This window comes from Notechis scutatus, chromosome 9 (genome assembly GCF_049901735.1).
Source record: "Notechis scutatus isolate UNSWTSFEM ecotype Mainland chromosome 9, rNotScu1.2, whole genome shotgun sequence".
Classification (NCBI taxonomy): domain Eukaryota; kingdom Metazoa; phylum Chordata; class Lepidosauria; order Squamata; family Elapidae; genus Notechis; species Notechis scutatus.
The window spans coordinates 14,592,293-14,616,834 of record NC_142017.1 but is presented as its reverse complement, the minus strand read 5'-3'; the positions used below and the strand labels follow the sequence as shown (position 1 = coordinate 14,616,834).

General features: G+C 41.6%; 1 protein-coding gene and 1 long non-coding RNA gene across 6 annotated transcripts in view; one reads left to right on the top strand and one right to left on the bottom strand.

The window, feature by feature from the left end:
• LOC148129838 (uncharacterized) overlaps positions 1-24,542 on the bottom strand; it is a 443,985-nt gene that overhangs the window by 83,208 nt on the left and 336,235 nt on the right. The window lies entirely within an intron of this gene.
• Positions 10,549-24,542, top strand: part of ADAMTS18 (ADAM metallopeptidase with thrombospondin type 1 motif 18) — a 96,635-nt gene continuing 82,641 nt past the window's right edge. For 2 of the 5 annotated variants that reach the window (XM_087971620.1, XM_087971617.1), the window contains exons 1-3: positions 10,551-10,978; positions 11,580-11,664; positions 17,392-17,708. In XM_087971620.1, the coding sequence (XP_087827746.1) occupies positions 10,937-10,978; positions 11,580-11,664; positions 17,392-17,708 (444 nt within the window). In that variant the 5' untranslated portion in view covers positions 10,551-10,936. Of the gene's footprint in view, positions 10,979-11,579; positions 11,665-17,391; positions 17,709-24,542 lie in introns of all 5 variants that reach the window. The other 3 variants (XM_087971618.1, XM_087971619.1, XM_087971616.1) reach the window with 3 other exon arrangements.

Genomic DNA, 24,542 nt, shown 5'->3' with positions numbered 1-24,542 from the left:
GTTCTAAAGCACTCAGCATGAAAATGCAGCATTTGTTTCTGTCTTGAAAACTAGATTAGCCAAGTACAATGCAATACAATGCCGTCCAGTAGAACACTATACAATAAAAATATTGTGATGTGATGGAATCTCCAGTTAGATTGAAGGAAAGCGTTAAGAACAGTTCGAGCTTGTAGTCCTTGCACTGCAAAAAGCAGGAACCGCTTGTCCACTCCCAGAATCTCTGAATCCTTATATGACCATACTCAAAGGGAATGCAGTCAATCTGGTGAGATTCTTGTAACATAACAGATAACAGATAATCAGAGTTGGAAGGAACCTTATAGGTCATCTAGTCCAACTTCCTGCCCAAGCGGGAGATCCTACACCATTTCTGACAAATGGCAGTCCAGTCTCTTCTTGAAAGTCTCAAGTGATGACGCTTCCACACTTCTAAGGGCAACTTCTGTTCCATTGATTGATTGTTCTCACTGTCAGAAAGTTTCTCCTTATTTACAGGTTAAATATCTCCTTGAACAGTTTCCATTCATTATTCCTTGTCTGGCCTACAGGCGCTTTAGAAAATAGCTTGACCCCATCCTCCTCTCTGTGGCAGCCCCTCAAATATTGGAAGACTGCTATCATGTCTCCCCTGGTCCTTCTCTTCACAAGACTAACCATGCCCAGTTCCTGTAACCGTTCTTCATATGTTTTAGCCTCCAGTCCCCTAATCATCCTAGTTGCTCTTCTCTGTACTTTTTCTAGAGTCTCAACATCTTTTTTATAGTGTGGTGACCAAAACTGGATGCATAAGTGTCTAGCAATAAAGCTTCTGCTTGAGACTACTCCCAAGAATAATGGATGGAAACTGAACAGGGGGAGATTTAACCTGGAAATAAGAAGAAACTTTCTGACAGTGAGAACAATCAACCAATGGAACAGAAGTTGCCCTCGGAAATTGTGGGAGCGCCATCACTTGAGACTTTCAAGAAGAGATTGGACTGCCATTTGTAATGGTGTAGGGCCTCCCGCTTGGGCAGGGGGTTGGACTAGATGACCTACAAGGTCCCTTCCAACTCTGATTATCTGTTATCTGTTAAGTGATTCTGGCTGCTTGTGGCCGACAGGAATGTCAGCAGGAACTTCATTTGTGGAACTCCAGAGAGAGGATATTCAACAATAACCAGAGAGTAAATCTAATCAAATTAGAATGGCTTTGTAAAATCATGTAAGCATAAAATTGTTATTTAAATATCAGTAATCAAAAGCATCTCTTGGATCAGTTAGAAATGAGAGGTCTGGTGCCCTCTGATTTTGCTGGAGGTTTTTTTTTTTTTTTTGGTGGGAAACAGATTTTCAGTTTGGGAGCCTTTTGTTCCATCGTGATTAAAAAGGTTTGCAAAAATGAATGAAACGACATTTTTTTCATTAATATCTACTGTCATAATACTATGGCAAATAGGTTGGGAAAAAACAGTTCTACTGAGATCCTCCTTAATTGCTTGGCACTTGCCAGCAATTTACGGGTTTTGGTAATGTGTAAATATTAATAGTTTTTGGAGAAAACATCTCCATTCCCACTACAAATATTTTGATGCTTCTCAGAATGTAGATTTTAATCCTGAGACTGGGGAGAAGTTTTATGTTAGCAGTTTTCCTGACTTAGAAAAAGCAAAAATAAACATTCAGGGCTTTAATCTGTCTTTCCTATGGAATAGGAATATTTCTATCAGTGGTGGCCCAGTGGTTGGAATGCAGTATTGCAGGCTATTTCTGCTGACTGCCAGGGGTTTGATCCACACTGGCTCAAGATTGACTCAGCCTTCCCTCCTTCTGAGGTTGGTAAATTTCAGTGAGGACCCAGATTGTTGAAGGCAATATGCTGACTCTGTAAACTGCTTAGAGGGAACTGTAAAGCTCGGTGAAGCGGTATATAAGTCTAAATACTATTGCTATTCACCTTCCTAATTCTCTGCACTAATTTATCATTTAGATGTCCCATGATTAGGAAGAATCACCTCGTATCTTATGATTATTACTCTGTTGTTTTCCATGTACATTGAGAATTTTGGTACCGGAGACAAATTCCTTGTGTGTTTAATCACACGTGATCAAATAAAATATTCTTCTATATAGGTCTGAAGGCATGAATCCAGCATTTGCAAACTCTTGTTCTAAGTTCCAGTCCATTTCTTTCAAAGAACAGAATAGTGAAATTCTCACAAGTAGATCATGGTCCTCTTATATTTCTGTAGTTCTTAAGTGGTCCAAGGAATATTTTTAAAGAATGACCTTATCTTTTAAAACACAATATTCTTTCTGTAACACATTTCCATTCTACCCCGAAGTAAGATATGAAGAGGAAACTCCTCCCAGGGGCTCTTTTTTTCAATACAAGCAACCTGGGAGGCTTCAGAATTATTGGAAAATATATAAAGGGAGGAATAAAAATAACCTGGATTGGGCAGCCGTCTGGATTCAAGGGGGAAAAAACTGATTTGGAACATGCGTGGGTGTGTAGATTTTACCTGTCAGCAGCTCCTTAAATCAAAGTTGTATTTTCCTGGGATTGTGCTGGTGTTGCTGTGCTTTGCATCACATTTCCCTTTCTAATGTAGCCCTAGAAATAGACCAGGAAGTGCCACCTCCAGCACCTCCAATAAGGAAGTAAGCCAAAAAGAGATCCATGAGTGATTTCTAATTTTAATGAGCACCATCTCTTCTAAGCAAAAGTTTCTACTCAGGCCACTAAAACCCAGTGGTAAAATGGGAATATTTTGATGATCATCTTTTAACATCCTTTCTTCCTTTCCTTTCCTTTCCTTTCCTTTCCTTTCCTTTCCTTTCCTTTCCTTTCCTTTCCTTTCCTTTCCTTTCTTGTCCTCTTCTCATCTCTCCCATCCTCTTCCTCCCTCCCATCTCCTCATCTCTCCCATCCCCTTCCCTTCCCCCTCCCTTCCCCCTCCTTTCTTCCCTCCCTTCCTCCTTCCTTCCTGTCATGAGTCCTAGCAACTGCCTACATTAGTCCCCGCAGTTGTCTTCACTGAGAGAGAAGGACTGGCTCAAGGTCACCCATCAGGTGCTTTTTTTTTTTTTGCCCAAGATGAAAGTAGAACTCAAGGTCTGCCAGTGCCTTAACCCCTACAACAAACTGACTCCTCTAATTAATTTTAAATTAGATAAATCTTAATGCAACTTTGGTGCATTGAGCTAAATGAACAGGGAATACACTCAGAAGCCGAACAATTCGTCCTAATCAATGCCAATGATTTCACTGCTATAGGCTCCTTGTGGTGGTCTGTGGGTTAAAATTATAATAGAAACCAAGAAAAGAAAAATCAAAATTACCCATCACTTTTCCCCTCCATCCTGGTTTGTTTTTTTGGTACTTGTTTCTCCCACAGTATTTGATCTTAGTCTGCTATTTCTCACTGGCATGTCATCAGATGAAGTTGCAGCTCCTGAACAATAAACATACATGTGTAAACTCAGCCTTTGATTCACTTTATATAGGCTAACAAAAACAGCATCCGTCAAAGCTGTATATTAGACACAAACAGAGAATAGGTATAATTTTATGGCAGATCTCTTAACAACCTGTGATAGATATGGAAGAATTTCTGTCTCCTGTTTTTGTTGTAATAACTGTAGTAGCTTCCTAATACCATAAATTATATTGCTAAGATGAAGCAGGCTGTGATCTCCATTCATTTAAAGTAGTCCGTTAAATGAATGGAGATACTAAGTACTTTCCTGAATTCAGAATGATCAGCTCTAACTTTTGAATCAGGCCCTGATTGAAGGATATTGGAGTTGTCGTAAAAGGCAATTCAATCCCACAAGGCTGGAATCTGCCCAGTTTGGTTTACACCAATGAATCTAAATAAAAGTTAATATGGTCAAATCTAGATGCTAGTTCTCCAACTTTAAGCATCAAGTCTTACCAAATAACAGGTAAAGATGAATGAGGATGCCTAGGTGACTCTGGTTAAAGTGATAAGACTCAAAACTTTAGCCCATAAAAATTTGGTTTTACGAAATGTTTTTATGGGGAAGAATGGTCATGGTCTTGTATGGGCAAGCATGCTCATGAAAATCAAGTAATCATATGAGCAGATATTTAGACAGAAGACGTGCTTATTTTGATATTTGTCAGTCCAGCCAAAGTTAATATGGAAGTGGCTTATGGGGGAAAAAATCAGGAAGAGTCTGGAATGAAAGTGAGGTTAATTTCTTCTTTGCCTAAGTACCTTATTTATTTGATGCTTAGGTTCAGAGTCCCTAAATTAAATCACAAATAGAATAAAAGAGACCAAACCTGTTGGGAGCTTGCAAAAACTGTAAATTTTTTATCCTGTTTTGCTGATATATTTGCTTCCTCCTCCCCCTCCCTCCCTCACACAAACACACACAAACACACACACAAACACCCCCTACTTGGCCATTTTATCTCAAACAGATCTCTTCTGAAGGACCTACAAAGAGAAATGACTTTTCTCCAAACAAGAATTTACTAAATGTTTATGGTCAGGAAACAGGGTAGACTGACTAAATTCGCTTGATTTGTGTCTGCAATTTCCCACTGTAAACCAATTTCAGATAAACTGCAAATGGGCATTGTTTTTGACTCCATGAGGTTTTTCTCCCTCCACACCTATGCAGAGTTGCTGGCAATTGGCTCACCTCCACCTTCTGCCTTAACTTTCTAGCGAGTGGAAGAGTCTGTATCCACCCTTGCCAAATTTTCCAACCTTTTTCTATGCCAAAATAATTAGATAAAGGACGTTACCCTTGAAAATTCCAAATGCAAGCTATACACCACATAAAGGATATCTAAACTTTCCTAAAGTCAGCCAAAAAAGGAGACTCGGCAAAGGTTTGAACTATTTTCAGTCAAACGTTATCAGATGCATTTCACAGATTGATCCGTCCATCCATCCATCCATCCATCCATCCATCCATCCATCCATCCATCCAGGAAAGATTTTGGCAATATTCATTCATTTCCACATGAAGCAGATGATGTGTACTCTGCTGGGAGGAACTTTAGGATACAAAGTAGGAACAGTTTAAAAGCAGGATCTGGAACAATTGGGGGTGGGAGGAGAGGCTGGTGGTGTTCCAGGAGAAGCTGGAGAGATAATTGTTTGGGGGGGCTTATGGACAGAGCACCTCCTTACAGTCTTTTCCCATTATGAGAAGATGATCCCGAATACACATAACATCCGAAGCCATCTTGAGATTTGTTATGTCGTGTGAATCTACCCATTATGGTTTCTGGAACTGCAGAAAAAACAATCGCTACCTACCTGCCTTCAATCGAGAACCTGTATAATGCTCAAGTAAAAAGGGGGCTGTGAAAATATTTACGGACCTCTCACATCCTGGACATAAACTGTTTCAACTTCTGCCCTCAAAACGATGCTATAGAGAGCTGCACATCAGAACAACTAGACACAAGAATAGTTTTTCCCCGAATGCCATCACTCTGCTAAACAAATAATTCCCTTAACACTGTCAAACTATTTACTAAGTCTGTATTGCTATTACTATTACTATTCTTATCCTTCCTTCTCATCCTTCCTTTTACCCATTTCCTCCCACTTATGACGGCATGAATGTAACTTTGTTGCTTGTATCCTTATGATTTTTTAAATTGACTGTTTACTAGTATAATTTGATTTGATTTGATTGCTTATTATTATGTTTCCTAGTATGGTTTGCTTATTTGTACCCTTTGACTATTATTAAGTGTTATACTTACAATTCTTGATAAATGTATTTTTTCTTTTTATGAACACTGAGAGCATTTGCACCAAAACAAATTCCTTGTGTGTCCAATCACGCTTGCCAATAAAGAATTCTATTCTATTCTATTCTATTCTATTCTATTCTATTCTATTCTATTCTATTCTATTCTATTCTATTCTATTCCATTCCACTCCATTCTATTCTATTCCTTCTACATTCTATTCCTATTCTATTCCTGTTCTGTTCTGTTCTGTTCTGTTCTGTTCTATTATTCTATACCATCATTTATGGCTTAGCATAGTGGACAACTGTAACTGTGTAAACTCATTCATGTTTGGACTTCATTTTAAATCTAAGCAATCATTTCTAGATTTGTACCTGCATAAATACCTGGAAATTTAAGGGGAATATTATAGGATGACCTGTTTTCTTATTTCTGATGATTACTGATTGTCAGGAAACAAAAAGTTTTTGGAGATGTCTGTGTGCGCCTGCTCATTTTTCTTGTGTAAGGAAGATTTAAGTTTTAAAAAATATTAATCATTTACCTGTATGTTTTTTTAAAATGTTTTCTTTATCGGGGTGATCTTTTATGGTAAATAAACATGGATTGAAAATGTTCTTTCTTTCTTGACTCTAAAAGTGGAGCATCTGCAAGTTCTCCAAGCATGATGGCTGAAATACATTGTTTAGCACCTTGGTGAGAATTAGGCTCACCTCAATGGTAATGCTGACAAGGACTTCTCATATTTATGAGAAGCACAAAACACTTTTTGACAGCATGATCAAAGCGACATTTTTTAGCAAGGAGGAGGAACCTTAATAGAATAGAATAGAACAGAACAGAACAGAGTAGAATAGACTAGAATAGAATTCTTTATTGGCCAAGTGTAATTGGACACACAAGGAATTAGTCTTGGTGCATATGCTCTCAGTGTACATAAAAGAAAAGATACAATCGTCAAGAGTCAAGAATCATAAGGTACAACACTTAATGATAGTCATAGGGTACAATAAGCAATCAAATCATACAAGGAAATAGTCAATATAAATCATTAGGATACAAGCAACAAAGTTACAGTCATACAGTCAATAAAAATAGTTAGAATACAAGCAACAAAGTTACAGTCATACAGTCATAAGTGGGTGGGGATGGATGAAAGGAAGGATGGGAGGATTAATAGTAATAGTAATAGTAATAGTAATGCAGACTTAGTAAATAGTTTGACAGTATTGAGGGAATTATTTGTTTAGCAGAGTGATGGCGTTCAGAAAAAAAAACCCGTTCTTGTGTCTAGTTGTTCTGGTGTGCAGTGCTCTATAGCATCATTTTGAGGGAAGGAGTTGAAACAGTTTATGTCCAGGATGTGAGGGGTCTGCAGATATTTTCACAGTCCTCTTTTTGACTTGTGCAGTATACAGGTCCTCAATGGAAGGGTTAAAAGATTATAGAAGGCCTTGTTCCAAACTGACATCTCTGTTGGGAAAAATAGGCATGCTGGTCTAGAATTGTATTTCAGACAAACTGGATCTGTGGTTCACAGGTGAATGCAAAGATGGCCACAGGCTAAAACTAGCTTGTGCCTCCATTTCTTTGCACGGGCGTCACTCCATTTAGATGCTTGATGCAAACACCTCTGAGGCCACATTTCTAACTTTTTTCCCCCCTTTGAACAAGCACAGCCCTTTTGTGAAATTCAGAAGAGATACAAACTAGTGGGAAAGGACAGTGGACTGTTTGCATAGGAGGGAATAAAGTAATTGGAGAATGTGCTTGGTTCACCTATGATTAAGCCAGTGTTTTTTTTTTTTAAGGAATCATGATTTGTCAAAGAAGGACTGGCTTGGTTTCTATACATACAAAATGCAAAGTGGTTAATTTGCTTTTGTCTTAGATTTATGACTTTGGGTCCTGTGTGACCCTGCCCATTGTGTTTTTACAATAAACCAAGGACAGGCTATGATTTATATCCAAGAGGAGCATCTATTGCACAGGAGGATTATAATCTGGGGATTCCATTTATAATTCAGCATCATAAATATTGGAGATTGTATCATTGCTTCATATTGTTTATTTTTATTTGGTTTTGTCCCATGTTCATTGTTTTAAAAATAACTAATACCTAATACTCCTTCCTCCTCCTATTTTCCCCACAACAACCCCGTTAGGTGGTTTGGGCTGAGACCATGATTGGCCCAAAGTCACCCTGTTGGCTTTCGTGGCAGGTCTAGAACTCATAGTCTCTTGGTTTCTTAACCACTAGGCCAGGGTCTTCAAACTTAACGGCTTTAAGACTTGTGGACTTCAACTCCCAGAATTCCTCCTCCAGTCATGTTAGCTCAGGAATTCTGGGAGTTGAAGTCCACAAGTCTTAAACTTGCAAAGTTTGAAGACCCTTGCGCTAAGCCAAACTGAGCCATGTTTTGACCCACTGAAGAAAATGACAACAGAGTTAGGAAAAGGAGTTCATATCTTCTTGAATTGGTTTATCTCCAAGCCTAATATCAGTAAAAGGAGCTTTCTGTCTCTCTTCTGTTTTTCTCTTTAAGATTTAGCTTAAGGTAGACCATTGTTAGAGCCAATTACAGGTAGTCCTCAATTTATGAGCACAACTGAGCTCAAAATTTCTGTTGCTAAGTGAGACATGTGTTAAGTGAATTTTGCCTCATTTTATGACCTTTCTTGCCACAGTTGCTGTTAAGTGAACCTGTGATGACCCAGGGTAGGATACAAAACAAACACCGTCACAGAAAACAGGTGAAGCCCCTTTTATTCCTTCACTTTAATCCAAGCTCTGAATAATCTTGACAGAAGACAAAAAACTCCCACACAAACAGTTACAAGAAGAAGGAAAAAATCAACACAAACCAGGCAAGATAAGGGCTGGAGGACGTCCACAGATAACACACACTAGGAAGGATGCCAAATTCACAGAGGAACCATAAACTAGAGATATTTCCACGCTTTGTTTCCAGCGTTCACCCGTATGCAAGTCCGTCTTCTTATTCAGTTGTCACAGCTGCAGCCCATGAAGAGGATCAAAGCCCTCTCATCCTGAGTAGACCATGTCCCTTCCTTATCCTCTCCTCCCTGCGTGCCCTAGGATGGAGAGGGGATGGGTCTGGGTCCTCCTCTGACTGCTCAGGCAGCCTCTGCCCTTCCCTAATGTCCTCCACAACCTCTGGAGCCACACTTCCACTCCCTGTTGGCTGTTCCTCCTCTCCCTCAGAGTCAGTCTCCACCAGGGGCATGGCAGAACCACCGCAGTTGTTAAGTTAGTAACCCAGTTGTTAAGTGACTCCGGCTTCCCCATTGGGTTTGCTTGTCAGAAAGTCACAAAAGTGGATCACATGGCCCTGGCAGACTGCAAACCATCATAAATATAAGCCAGTTGCCAAGCATCCGAGTTTTAATCATGTGATCATGGAGATATTGCAGCAGTCGTAAGTATAGAAAACAGTTGTAAGTCACTTTTTTTCCCAGTGCTGCTGTAACTTTAAATCAGTCACAAAACGAACAGAGGACTAGCTATAGTATTCTGTATTTCGCTTTAGATAGTAGTCTACAAAAACCTATCGCCAGTCCGCCTATACAATATAAACCCAATATGTAAGCAGGCTACAATTAGCGGTTGGATTTCCTTCCACCATTCTTCTAGTAGGATAGGATAGGGTCTGGGATGGGAAGGGAAAGGAAGGGAAGGGAAGGGAAGGGAAGGGAAGAGAAGAGAAGAGAAGAGGAGAGAAGAGAAGAGAAGAGAAGAGAAGAGAAGAGAAGAGAAGAGAAGAGAAGAGAAGTTTTATTGTCCTTTTTTTTTTTTTTACTGTGAGCACACTGGCCCACATTAAAAATAAAATTCTTTTGCCTGTTCTCAAGACAAAGTGTATCAACATATACGTAACAGACAGACTATATACATACATAAATATATACCTGCACCATGCATATAGATGTGTCTGTCTGTCTGTCTGTCTGTTCTGCTTCGGATACGGTGGAGTCTCCTCCTCCCAGAAAGGCAACAAGGAAACCGTATCAGTGAAATGGGATTTCTGCTCCTATCATTTCATTCTCGGTCTGTCTTGAACGAAAAAGCCTCAGCCAAAAAAAAAAGAAAAGAAAGAAAAGAAAGAAAAGAAAGAAAAGAAAGAAAGAAAGAAAGAAAGAAAGAAAGAAAGAAAGAAAGAAAAAAAAAGAAAACGCCCGAGAGATGCCCTCGGAGTTAACTTGACTTCACCTCGATCCCGGATTGACCACCTGGGAGCTCGCGCTCTTTTACCACCAGGGCCGCTTCCTTTCCATCGCACCTTTCCGTCGTATCGCACCTGCTGCCTTTCCCCCCACCCTCCGCCCGGTGGATTGCCTGAGGCGGGGGAGGGAGGCGGAGGAGGAGGGGAAGGAAGGAGAGCTCTGCGGACAGGTCCGGACCGGGCTAGCTAAGAGGGGTGAAAACAGGCGGTTTGACTGGCCGGCGGAAAGCGCCCTCGAATCGCGCCCTTTCGCCCGACCTGCGGGGAAAGAAAGCGTCCATCTCTTGCGCGGGGGGCGCGCGCGCTACCTTGATGGGCGACTCCGCGGCTTCCCCCGCTTTCCCCCCCCCCCACAACACCCCGCCACCAGCCCGCGCCCTTCTCCTTCCCTCCTCTCCCCTCTCCGCCCCTCCCCACTCGTGTCGCCCTCCCGCTTCCCCCCCAACCCCCGCCTCTGCGCGCCGCGCAGCCAACTAGCCAGCCGGGCAGCTGCGCCTTTCCACCGGGTCGGTGCGCGCGCTGGGCCGAGGGGTGGGAGGCGGAGGCGGGGAAGAGGGCTTGCCTGTCCGTCCGTCCCGTCCCCCCCCGCCCCCCGCTGCGTCTCTCTCGGGATGGGCTGCCCCGCGCCGGTGCCCGCCGCTGGGGGCGGTGCAGCGGGGTAGTGGGGGTGGAGGGATGCCAAGGCGGGCTGCCCCCGGCGCTGTGAACATGTGGTGGGGACTGGAGAGGCCGCCGCACGGCTCGGCTGCTGCTGCTGCTGCTGCTGGTGGTGGTAGTGGTGGTGGAGGTGGTGGTGCTGCTGCCGGTGGCGGCGGCGGTGACGGAGGCGGCGGCAGGTAGAGCCGTCCTCCTCCGCCCCTCCGCACTCCACCCCGATGTCCCGCGGAGACACCCAGGCGTTGCTTCCAGCTGTCGTCCCCCGTCGGCTTTGCCCGTGGCGGTTGGCAAGAGCCCCTCCATGCACGCGCTCACCCTCCTCTGGCTGGGCAGCGTTGCGAAGGTAAGTGGAGGGGGGTCTCCGCTGCCAGGTTTGGGGGAAACCAGGGTCTCCCAGTTGTCCCAGGCGAGTAGAGCAAACGCACCTCGGAGTTTTCTCTTTCTTTTCTTTCTTTCTTTTCTTTTCTTTCTTTTCTTTCTTCCTTCTTTCTTTCTTTCCTTCTTTTTCTTTCTCTTTCTTTCTCCCTCCCTCCCTTTCCTTCCTTCCTTCCTTATTTTATTTTCTTTCTTCCCTTTCCCTCCCTCTCTTTTCTCTTTCTTTCTTTCTTTCTTTCTTTCTTTCTTTCTTTCTTTCTTTCTTTCTTTCTTCCTTTCTTTCTTTCTTTCTTTTTTCTTTCTTTTATCTCTCTCTCCTTCCCTCCCTCCCTTCCTTCCTCCCTCTCCCTCCCTTCCTCCCTCTCTCTTCCTTCCTTCCTTCCTTCCTTCTTTCCTTCCTTCCTTCCTTCCTTCCTTCTCTTCTTCTCCCTCCCTTCTCTTCTTTCTTTCTTTCTTTCTTTCTTTCTTTCTTTCTTTCTTTCTTTCTTTCTTTCTTTCTTTTTTTTTCTTTTTCTTTCTGTTTCCCCCCTTTCATTCCTTTTCTCCCCTTTCTCTCTCTCTCTTTGCAGATTCTCCAGTTGTGCTGCCTCTGTTGCGGCGTCGTGGCGGCAGCGTTACCCGGTGACAGCAGTAGCCTCGGCACCTTCAACCAGGGTTGGTATTTTCCTTGAGCTTCCCACGTTTCGAACGGGCATCCTCTTTCTCGTCTTGCTGGGGGTTGAGGTGGGGGCGACAGCGGCAAAGGATTTGGCTCAGAAGCCTTTAATGTTCAGATGCGTTGGTGGTTCTGTTGGGAGTCGAAGAGTTGGAAGGGACCTTGGAAGTCTTCTAGTCGGACATGTGCCCCCCACCCCCCCAACTAAGTTTCAACCTGACATGATTGAGCCAAGTGGGTTCTGGACAGAGGAGAGCCTCGGTATAGCTCATCTTAAAAAAAAATGGTTTTTTTCCAATGCCTTGAAGTGCTGAAATGGAGAAGATCTCCTTCTAGAAGCGCACAGGCTAAACTTTGCAGACCAGGTGTGTTAAAATGTTGCAGTAGTGGCTAGAGCTTTGGTGCATTGTTGGATTATGGAGTGTTCCTACCTCAGGTTACATCAGATGCTGAGATGTAGCCAGGGTTGGGAGGCTGGTCTGGTCTGCTGGCAGAATCCCTTAATCCCCTCGTCTTTCCTTCCTGAACCAAAATCTAAAGACATGTAAATGAAAGGACAATGTACTCAAATCTTTACTCCTGCTTGTGTTTCCTTCCTCTGTTGTTAGCTCCCTGGGGTGTAAACTCTTCTCTTTATCCTGTCAATTGGAAGAGCACTCATGATACACTTTGAGTAATGCCCCAAAGGTGCTTTTTGTCTTGGAAAGTCCACTTGCCTTTTGAGGGGGGAAAAAGCACATTTGGGACAACAATGAACTGGATGACTCAGAATCTCTATAGATGCTCTGAGTAATGAGCATTATTCTTCTTCCTGGGAACCTTTGACAGAGTGCTGCTTAGAAGCTGAGGTGTTTTGGTCTGGCTCTCTAGATGTTTTACAAATGCAGCTGCTATACTTTTAATGCTAGTGGGGAAATAGCCATGAGAACTGCAAATTTGCACCCAGACTGCAGATTTACACCCAGACTGCAGATTTACACCCAGACTGCAGATTTACACCCAGACTGCAGATTTACTTTATGTAGCTATGAACAAAAGTTAGGTGAACTGATATGTGAGAATGCCCTCGGGAGACAAGAGGAAGGACCTCAGACTGGACAACTCTCAAGTAAAATATAGCTTAGCCCACCAAAGAGAGGAGACTGGGAAGCAGCTAGTTTTCCAGAGAGTAAAAGGAGAAGACTTTTAGAGAAATACTTTTAGGCTTGCAAGATTGTGTTAATTAATCTTACAGTAAACAAAGAGTTAGCACTCATAGCTGTGCTTCCTGTCTGGACTACCTTGAACAGGTCCATTTGTTTTCACCATGAGTTTCAAAAATCTGTTTGAAACAAGTGCACTTAATTCTTGATAAACTTTATTTCTGGAGCTTAAGGGGATGGACAAAAAGACTTCCCCCCTTTTTTTGGTGTTTCCTCAACAACAAGCCTGCGAGGTAGATTGGGCTAAGAGAAGACACTGGGCTACTTCTCTAAGAGTAGATTTGAACCCAGGTTTTCCCTAGTCATAATCTGAGATTGCAATTGCCCCATGCTCTTGTATGGAGCAGAGGTTTGGGGTATATATTCAACTTATTACAGGAATTATTCAGAAAAAATGTACTTCCGTAGGAACAAGAGGCAGGGGAAAATAATTACAGATCAATACTAGGGCCAGTTCTTTCCCAATCTACCCTCATAACGCAAGAATGTGAAGAAAGAAACGCAGAGGAATAACTTAAAAAAAAAAAAAAGAGGGAGAAAGAAAAAGGTTAATCTCACTAAAAAAAAACAAAAATGTTAAAGCATAGCACCAGAAGAAAGAATTACTTGAAAATCCAGCATTTCTAACCCTTTGCGCAGGGAGAAGTCGCACTCTAGGAAAACGTGTGTGAACAGGCAAAGAAGGATTCCTAGATTTCAAAGAGAGCCGGAGACGGAGAGGCATCATTGATTGAAAGTTCATCTCACATTAAAGAAAGAAAGAAAAAGACAAACAGGGCAGAGGCTTCCAAGCATTTCCACAGAGTGCTGGTTACATTCCAGTGCAGGCTGCAAGGAAGAATGTTTAAAACCGGTCGCATTAGGTGCTGCTTGAAGAGATCCTTGCAGGGCTGTGGAGCTCGGGAAGAAGTAGGATATCTTCACTAGCGCATGCTAATGAGCCTCGTTTTTGTGGCGGAAAGAGCATACATGCTTGTGTGCAGAGTGTTTGCTCTGGAGTGTTGGAGCCCTTGCTCACTGGGGGAATTCCCTTCTCATGCAGCTGCTTGTAGTTTTGGCTACCAGCCTTTGCTTAGCATCCTGAAATTCCGATTTAGCGCTGCTGGTGAAAAGTGAGGTGCTCTCGACAGAACATTTCCTTCTCCCTATTGTGTGTGTGTGTGGGGGGGGGAGGGAGCAAGCAACGATGCCTCCACTTGCAACCTTGTGAAGATGGGGAGATAATTAAAAACTCCATTCAGAAATAACTTTGTTTCTCCAAGCAAGGGGTGGGGTGCAAGGAAAGAGTAGCTTTTCTTCCCAAGCTTACAAAACAGAGAAAAGCAGCATAGCTTGCTTGCTTGCTTGCTTGCACTGGTTTCTTTGATTTCTTTTCCAGGGTTAGTAATAAATAATAATAATAATAATAATAATAATAATAATAATAATAATAATAATAATAATAATAATAATAATAATAAATAATAATAATAATAATAATAATAATAATAATAATAATAATAATAATAATAATAATAAAAGTCCCAGGTGAGGAGGGATTTAAAATCTGTTATTAATAAATGTCAATGAAGGATAGATGGATAGTTTATTAGCTTTATGACCATATCAAATGAAAAAATAATAATAATGAAAACTCCAAAGTATCTGATCATGGCCCTCTAAAAATAGCCGACTTAAACCCTTAAGAAGCTTACAAACTTAAAATGCAAGCTGTTATTAAAGATCAGAAAACTGTAGGAGTTCAGCTGAGTGCTTCAGTTAGAGGTACTGTACTTTGAAGCCGGAATCTAGAATTTAAAAGATGTGGCCCCAGGCCTCTCTCCTTTGTGAGCATGGGGGTTGGACTAGATGACCTCCGAGGTCCCATCCAACTCTGTTATTCTGTTATCTTATTTGCTTTGGACGCTGCTTCTCAAATGCTATTGTTGTGATGACACACAGCTAATGTATCTGTGGCACTTTCCAAATCCTCATGGCCAGAGTTTTATGGAATAGCAGAGGGGTGAAGAAATGGAAACAACATAAGGTGTGGTCAGAGTAAATGTATTTATTGAACAAATTTATATAGATGCCCAGCGCATACATCAGTGACTCTGAGTGGTTTATAACATTAAAACTCCACATCATAAAAACCCATAAAACCTCATCCCACTCCTTAGGTGCACTTGGCACTTGCTGTCCTATAATCTGCCTAAGTTGACCCTCTTTGAGATTTTTCCATACCAATAATTTTCAGTAGGAATCCTTCTGCAATGAATCCAAAACTAGAAACAGCTCTTGGTATCCTTGCCTGTTTACTCAGGGAAACCCTACCCTGCCCCTTTCTTTATTCTACCTAGCACAATACAGGTGGATCTGCCATCTTGTAACTTCCCATGATGCTCTTGATTGGAATAATGTGCGGGGGTTTGGGAAATGAAGGAGAAGAGAGGAACAGCTATCTGTTGCTTGACATATTTATATGACACTGGATGAAGTTTTTATAGTCCAATGGCAGAACAGAAGAGCCAGCAAAGGACTCTGCAATCAGGAATCTTGAAGCCCAAAGTAATCTTATCATCATCATCGTCTTTTAATGACCCCATAATCCCTTGCGAGGTGGAGTCTGGGCAACTGAATAGAACTAGCAGTGTGTTTTAATGGCCAGATGCCCTTCCTATCACCAATACAGAGCAGATATATTCCCAGTGTGTCCAGGGAGAGAAATATTTGCCTCTACCTAGGGGTAATCTTATTATGAGTTTCATTATTTATTAGATTTCCTGCAGGAGCTCAACAGGGCATACTGTTGATGTACTCAAGCATTTCCCACTAGACCCTATTGGGTGCGGGGGAGGGCTAACCTAAGAAGACTGTCTAGTTGAGTTATATCGTTGGTTTCCAATAAAGGTAATCTTTGCCGTCAAATAAATGACAAAACGAATGATTCAAGAATGACCAGGGAAGTCTGCAGCTGCAGTATTCTGCAGTATTCAGGTGTTGTGGTTAGCCGGCAGCAGGTGTGGATGGTTGAGGAGAGCGAGGACTCAGATGAGGGGGCAGGACCATTAGGGAGTGGACTGCTGCCTTCAGGGATTGTGGGAGCTGGCAGCAGCGATAAGGAGGCTCCCAAGGAGCTCTGCGCGTGCACGCAGAACTGCTCGCAGGAAAGAGCAGCTGCATCAGCACGGACGACTCAGGAATAAGGCTGCAAGGTAATGGCCCCTCCTTCAAGAAGATAAAAGCCAGCTGTGAATCAGACATTCTTTGCAGGAAGCAAAGACATTTTGAAACTCGAGCCTCGTGGACATTGCAGTATCTTAAGTTGGTATTTGAAGACTCTCGTGTTGTAAAATATTTCTTATCTGTTATTCTTGGCAGCCTCACACCGTTTTGGCGAGGCTCGTGCTTATCAAAGTTAATTAGTTTATAGCAGCCTTTTAACCGGGGATTCGTAAGAATCGTTAAGAGGTTTCTGTTCCCTTTGTTTTGTGTTTGTTTTATTGGAAAAGGGTTTGGGTCAGAATACCAGGACTGTTCCAAGAGTAGGGAAGGAATAAACCAGATTTTATAATTTTTTGCAATTGCCCTGGGAAAGGATGGGGGTGCAGGGGAGTGAGGAGCTTGGTCCCAAACTATTTATTTTACTGTCTTCAATTATAAGCTGCTCTAATTCAAACATGACTGTAAGTGACTTATAAGGTAATACAAACACAATATCATATTAAAACCAATTGCAACCTAAAAGGACTGTGCTCCCAGGAATGGCACAGCAGCCTCCAAGCTCATGTTTCAGCAAAATTTGGGCATTTGTGACTGAATTGAAAAGTAAAACCTCCCGTTTTGAGCCCAATGAATGGTAGTGGCATCCTTGTTCCTCTAATAGTCTGGTTCCATTGATTCATCTCAGGAAAGTTAACTTTTAGAGTGGGAAGCCCCCCAACTCCTAGAAGAATGAAATATTTTGAGAAATATTAAAAAGGCCAAATATTATATTTCCCTAAATGAGAAATAAAGAAACGTGCTCTTAAAAGCCAGGAAGCAGACTCCATCTCCCTCCCCCCCAAGAAACTGAGGAGGCCACCTTTTAAAAATGCAGATTTGGTAATAATCCATTCAAGACAGGATTAAAACCCCAAGGAAGCCAGCAGCTAGGATTAATTATATTTGCTAAAGATTTTTAATCTTTAGACTCGGTGCCGGCCTTCGCGAGACAAACTAATTAAAGTCAAATAACAAAAAGGCACAAAGCAAGCCTCTAAATTACAAAATGGTGTAGAACAAACCGTATTCAGATCCATGTACTCATCAAACCAATTGGTCAGCTGACCCAGGACCGCTGCCGATTCTGCTCCATCACTAAACCATCTTTCCAATCAGCCTCCACATTTCCAGTGTCTTTCTCTCCAACTTGGAACGGAACCAGATGGATATTTCTTCCAACGAGGAATCCATAAGACCAAGAAAGACACCCCCCCCAAAAAAAAAACATGCCTGAGGGAAGATGAAGGCTGGTGGCTAACCCTGTTCTCAACCTTCTTCCAGATTACACCTTTGTCGTTCCAGTCGAGGTGGACTCCAGCGGATCTTATCTCTCGCATGACATTTTGCACAGCGCGAGGAGAAAGAGATCCACCCTGAACTCGAAAGCTTCTTTGCACTACAGGTTTTCAGCATTTGGACAGGAACTGCATCTCGAGCTGAAGCCTTCCAACTTTCTGAGCCAGAACGTGACTATCCAGGTGCTTGGGAAAGATGGCATTGAAGATTCTCAGGTTCGTGATATTGAACAGTGTTTCTATCAGGGATTTATAAGGAACTACAGTTCTTCTTCCGTTGCCATATCCACGTGCACAGGTTTGGTAAGTGTTATGTGTTGTTGCTCGGTTTTCAGACTGTTCCCCTTCCGCTACACTTGTTCTCTCCTGTTGGCTTTAGGCTGATTTAAAGTTGCCTGCAACGGCCCACAACTGTTGCTTCATACCTATGCTGCTAAGTCCCAAAGATGTTTTTCCAAAAGGCAAAACTGCATTTTTTTCCCTTTGGAAATGTTTCGCTACTCATCCAAGAAGCTTCTTCAGTTCGAACTCAAAGAAAACAAACAAACGAGAAAGTCCAAGGAATTTGGAGAAGCACCCTTGGGACATCCATGACCTGAATAATTGACAATCTCCATAAGAGAGAGGGGTTGATGGGTATGTGCAGAAGATGGGCTGACACAAAAAAAACCTAGAGCCCATCTGGAGTGCACATCCTGTATGATGATTGCTTGATCTGACTTCTGTGCTTTGCTGTTTAAGTGGCTTCTAGCCAAAACATTAAAATTCGCAGACGTATGGATGCAGAAAAGGAATTCTATGCAACCGTCCATGGATGACAGATGCACATGTTCCCTCATGCACAGTGCCAGAGAAGTCTGCTTGACCCCTTAGCAGGGTCCTTCCTTCAGGACTCTGGGATGAGTTTATTCTGGGCAAGTCTATATAATCTCATTCAGAAGCCAATTAAGTTCTATCTTGTGACATGAAGGCCTTCAGTCTGAGATTGTGCATCATGCTAAATCATCATATGGTTGATACATTTCAGCTTTAGCAAGATGGGTGAATCCTTCTGTGGTGTTCATAAGCCATGCTTTTTATGGCTCGGTGGATTTTTGTAAACTCGACAAATTGTGATTCGTTGGTAGGCTATGTTCAAGCAAACCATTGCTTAGTGCAATGTGGGAAGCCAATCCACTGTCAAAATTCTCCAAACAACTGCTACTTATGAGATCTTCTTTTTGGCACGTTTATCAAAATCTTGCAACATTTGCCTCCACCCCACCTCACCCTTATTTTCTCAGCATTCAGCAAGAGTTTTAGATAGAGATGATATCATTTCATGAGAAACAAAGATTCTCCAAATGGATTCTTGAGCAGTGGGAACACTTGGAGGACAGATGTTCATTTATGGGAATTCCTTTTCTGCATCAAATATATTGGATGTATGTTTGACACAGTGATGGGCAACACTTTACTAAAATGTCAGGCTTATGTACTGTAGATATTACCTTCTCAGTTTTACTACTCATTTACCTACATGGACACTTGTGGAGTGAATTCCAAATATTGTAGTAAAAAAAAAAAAGACTTCCAAAGGCTATCCTCAGATTCAGAGGACTGGATCTCTGTTCCATAGAAAAAGCCCATCATGTATTTTATTATGCATTCTTTGAAAACTGGGCATGGTGGAATTTCATTGATGTATTTTCACTTGCTGTACAACTGAAATGTAGGGATGCATAGATGTAAGTATGCATACATGATCATACAACTTTTTTTTAGTTGAGGGTAGCAGTGGGACATGTTGGAAGGGGCAGGTTTCAAAAAGTGACAAAAAGCAACAAAAGTTGACAAAATTAAATCTAAACATAATTCAATCTGATGAAGGTCTGTATATTTAATACTTCATTTTTTAAATTTCTGTGCAATTAAATCCTGCAACTCAGCGGCATTTTTTGGAGAGTTTCTGTAATTGCACTCCAAGCTTTGGGTTGATGCATGATACACCAATCCACAATCTAGTCCATTTTAGCTGACTGCTAAAAATTAGGATTGGAACTGATTAGTTCATAGATAGGGATGATCAGGCAATCTCAGGACTGTAGGTTAGGTTGAAAAATTGGGGAAAAATCAGAACAAAGTGATGGAATAATGTGACCTGGAGTCACAGGAATGAGGGGCTCCTTCCTAGAGAGCAAAGAGACAGTGAGTCTTGGAATATCTGGTGAGCAGGAAGAGAGCAAAGATGTATCCTCCCTAGCAATTCACCGAGTTTATCTATAATTTTGCAGATCACTGCTTTAGTCTGCCAAGACTCTGTAGGTAAACAACAATAAAGAGACTACTCAGTGGTAAATCCACATGCCATTCTTGGTTCTTTGGACCTGACAAATACTTTGTATTGTTGCCAAGAAAATGTCATAATTTGTTTGCATGAAATCATCAGAAACTAACCTTGGTTTAAGGGAGGATTTATCTTTATCTAGCCTTCAGAAATTTCCTCTTTAAAGGAAAGTCTACAGTTGATTGGGTTAAACTATAAGTTCACCTTGAAATACTTGCAGTGGAATAAGGGTATCTACTGTGCTAGAGGAGATCTCTTTGAACTCCACAACCATCAGGCTGTAAAAAGCTCTTTGGGTATTGAATTGCTACTGTAGTTGTTCCAATAAAATTCCATGAGGTGAAAACAGCAGAAAATATAAGTGGCGAGGTAAAGCAATGTAATGAAGTACTCAGAAGTACCTGTATAAACTCTCTAAGGAGGCTTTCAATATGGGCTAAAAAAATTAGATGACCACTAGGTGGCAACAAAGGATTTCAATCCCACTTTGCTGCCCTCTATTGGCATTGGAGAGCAGATTGGTGTAGCAATTAAGGCACCAGGCTAGAAACCAGAAATCTGTGAGTTCTAGTTCTGCTTTAGATACAAAGCTAGCTGGGCGACCTTGAGCTAGTCACTTTCTCTCAGTGGAGGCAAAGAGCCAATAATAAACCACTTCTGTAAAACCTGCCAAGAAAACCTCAGGGTCTTGCCTAGGCGGTCTCTGCGAATTGGACAAGATTGAATGGAAAGAAAAGAAATATGGTGGCTTAGATTTTTGGCGTATACTTGGTGATCATTGCTGCAAGATATTGTCAATGATTCTTGGATGAGGAAACCAGCTTAGTTTTGTGGTAGATAACATCTTGGCACTTAGGTCTTAGGTTCAATTTTTGAACATCTGTAGGTGCAAGGTTTTTTTTGACTTGTATGCATCCAGTCAGTCATTGCTTAGTAACCAAATGAAATGTATCTTGATGTGATGTGTGAAGCCAACTCTGGTATCAATGTGATGCTTGTAAACGCCACTATCCGAACCTCCTCCCTTTTCCACAATTAGGTTGCCCTTCTTCTATTCATTTTAGCCCTGGCAATTAAACAAACAATTGCATTGCTTTACATGGTTGGTAGCGCTAATCATCCCATTGTTCCTTTCATTAGCAGGAGCTTCCCCACAATGCAAGCGCACTGGCCTATTCTTTTAAACCCGAAGCATCACACTGGGATTTGGAAGCCATGGCATTTTAATGGACAGCAGGGATCCTTTCATGTTGCTTGCTTTGGAGTGCATGTGTAAGCAGTTCAGAAAAACCTGGCTCTCAGCTGCTGCCTTGCTGCTCTTGCCCATGTAGAAAATGGATTGGGAGAGACCAAAGACAAAACACATTGATTATCACTAGAAACGAAGAATTAAGGAATTGCAGCTTTCTTGAAATCCTACTTACGAGGCTAAGGATACAACATCTGTTTAGGACAGAGTTGTATTTGACCAACAGACAAAAGTTCAGAGGTCAACTCAAAAAGATTTTAAGGGAACAGCTAGGCAAGGAGCTTAATATGCTTCTGAAGTTGACATTTTTAATCTGGAATTGGCATCAGAGGAGCTTCTGCATCCTGTCCCTAGACAGTTGTGGGTCATAAGTTGCCAAAATGTGGTTCTGTAGCTCCCCAGTGAGAGAAAGAGACCATTCTTGCTAGAGAATTGTTTGTTTTCCAGGGCATTAGGAATGTATGATTTAGGACCAAAGGTTGCCTACTTTGACTATAGACATTGGTCAACTGGTTACTAATCCATGGAGCAAAATTAGTCATATTTTATCTTGGGTCTTTCCAGTGGCCAATCATGATGATACAATGATGGCTCTGGGTGATCTTTTTAACCTAGATCTTGGGGGTTGAGGGTACCTTAAGGAAAAACCAACCTCAATTTTAAGTTCTCGAAATATTTCAAAGGTTTATGACACCCGTTTTACTTTGCCACTACCTCCAATTCTCTAAAATACTCATTAACCCCCTTCCCCAACACGCCATTTAAGAGTTCTGATCCCAGTCATGAAATGAGCCTGGTAATGAAGGGCTTAATGGCCTAAAGCAGGGATCCCCAACCTTTTTTATGCCGCGGCCCGGTACCAGCATCAGCTGGGCGCCGCGCCCAGTACAAGCATCAACTGGGCGCGCCATCTTTTTGACGAAAAGTGCTTCCGTGACCTCACCGGAGCACTTTTTCGTCAAAAATGATGGTGGCGCTTAGCGCTTCCAGTGAGCTTTTTCGGGTAGAAATGGCTTTCTGCCGGAAAAGCTCACCGAAGCACTGGCGCCGCTTCATCTTTTTTTGATGAAAAAGTGCTTCCGGTGAGCTTTCTACCCGAAAAGCTCACCGGAAGCACTTTTTACCAAAAAAGATGGCGGCGCCCAGCAACCAGCGGCCCGGTAAGAGTTGTTCCGCGGACCGGCATCGGGTCCGCTGGACCGGCGGTTGGGGACCCCTGGCCTAAAGAATCTCAGGTTTTCACATTCTGCATTAGAGGGACACAGCCTGGGCTGTTTGCTGGCTGAATTGCCCATAAATTGTGAAAAACTTAGTGTTTGATTATATGACAGGAGGTCTATATGAAACAGAATCTTATGCATTTTACAATACATCATTGTATGATAGCCCAATAAAACTGGAACTAGATGCATCAGCTGGTTTCACTGATGTTGTTCATCTGTGATACTGTACTAAGCTCTAGTTTCACTGCAGGTAGCACTTTCATCCATCATGTGGAGTATGGAGTTGTTTTATCTTTTCCTGTTTCAACTATGCAATGGTCCTGGTTGGCTTCAGGTACACAGTGAGTGCCTTGGAACTTCCAAACTAAGTTCAAATTTATTACCAGGCGGACTTCCTAAAGAAGAGCATATCTTTGATTTGGGATTTCTCTTAAGGGATGAGATGGATTTTTTTTGAGAAGGTCAGAATAGCTTCCAGAACTGCAATTAAGGAAATATTAAGCAAAGCCTTCAATAGTAAACCAACAACCCTTTAAATAATACATGCAAAAATAATATATATATTTATTTGCTTTACGCACGTACATATATACCGTACACACACAGAGACATTTATTTGCCAATCAATGATATTTGTCTGGTCCTGGGATCATTATCTATTAGCTGCCTGGGTGAATAAGGGTATCTTCAGTTATTACCTAAAAGCAAATGTTACAAGTGGCCATTGGTGATTCCTTCAAAAGAAAATTCCTATTGCCATCAAGAAAGACCACTTAATAAAGATGACAATATAGCCACTGGAAAATATGGTCTTGGGATACTTCAAGAGTTTAGGCTGAGAAATCTGCATTTATTTAATTGGTCAGCAATATCTTAGCTTCTCTTTTGGGGGAGTTTTGTTGCCTCATTACTCCCCTGCTACAGATCTAGTCCAAGGCTGCTGTGTCAACATAATGAAAGTCCTTAGTTAACTAGCAGCCTGGTGTGTGTGCAAATGAAGTAACAATTGTATAGATATGACCTAGTTAGAGAATTCTTGGGTAAGAAATTTGCTGATTATATTATTGTCTGCCTTTCAGTGTGGAAAAGGGGCCTTGCTTCTTTCTTGCCAAATTCTTCTTTGGCAGGCCTACTGTAGGTTTGAAGGGTACTGCAGATTATCCTGACCTTGGTTTGACTAGCTCTGCTCAGGACCGCTGAAAGCAAAATTATTTTGGGCTTTAAACAGTAGGGTGTGTCTTTTAAGTCATAGATATGCTGCATGTGTAGATGGAAGTCACATGGGTGTAGAACTAGTCAAATGGGAATTGCATTTGAGGTTTCAGCTGATAACAACAAATCTCAGGCTTTCACTGATGGCATGGGGGCAATATATTTTCTGCCCTTATGTGACTTGTCTAGGGATATCAGTGCTAAAAATCAATGCTGTTAGAACCAGCTTTTGCCTGTCTTAACTTCATCATCTTGAAAAGGATTTTGTTGAGTGCTCAAAAATGCCATGAATTCTTGGAGCTCAGTATGATTTCCTTGAAATCCACCTGCATTCTAAAGTGTCAGTTGTCCCAAAGGTGCTTTCCCAAAAGGCAACTGGATTTTTTGTTTGTTTATTTTTTTCCTTGAAAACGTTTCGCTTCTCATCCAAGTAGCTTCTTCAGAGTCACTGCACAACATCATGGTGTAAGAAGTGTGGCTTGTTATATAATGATGTATGGAAGGGTGAAAAGTTTGTTATTAATATTAATATATAGAAAAGTTTGTTGTGCATCTTTGAACACATGTTTGAAACAGTGGAGCTTTCTTCCTTAATCCCCCACACGGACATCTCTGGTTGTACATCCATGTTTGCAATTTCTGCACTTTTCCCCATTTTTAAAGAAGGCAGCTGTATGGAATATTATTTCCCATGGCATATGCTTTCAATTAGCCTAGTCCAAATAGCAGGAACTGTTTAAAGTTAATATTGTAATTGAAAATGTTGCTGGAAGGTAGGATTTTTTTTTAAATATCACAATTGAGGGGGAAGTCTGCCAGTAGTTGGGAACTGTAACTGATGAAAAGGCCGGGAAAAATCCCTTGATTAAGAAGCCAAGTTCAGAAGTTTAGCACCTGTTACACTCAAGGAATTTCTTTTTGAAAGCTTACATAGGAGGAAAAGCAGATTTTCTCCAACTAACCAATACTGCACTTAAATGGATAAATGACCTTGATATTAATATATAGAACATTTATTCCATTCTCATGAACCAGTACATTTCACAATATAACCTATAACTTATATACAGAAGATATAGATAGATAGATAGATAGATAGATAGATAGATAGATGATAGATAGATAGA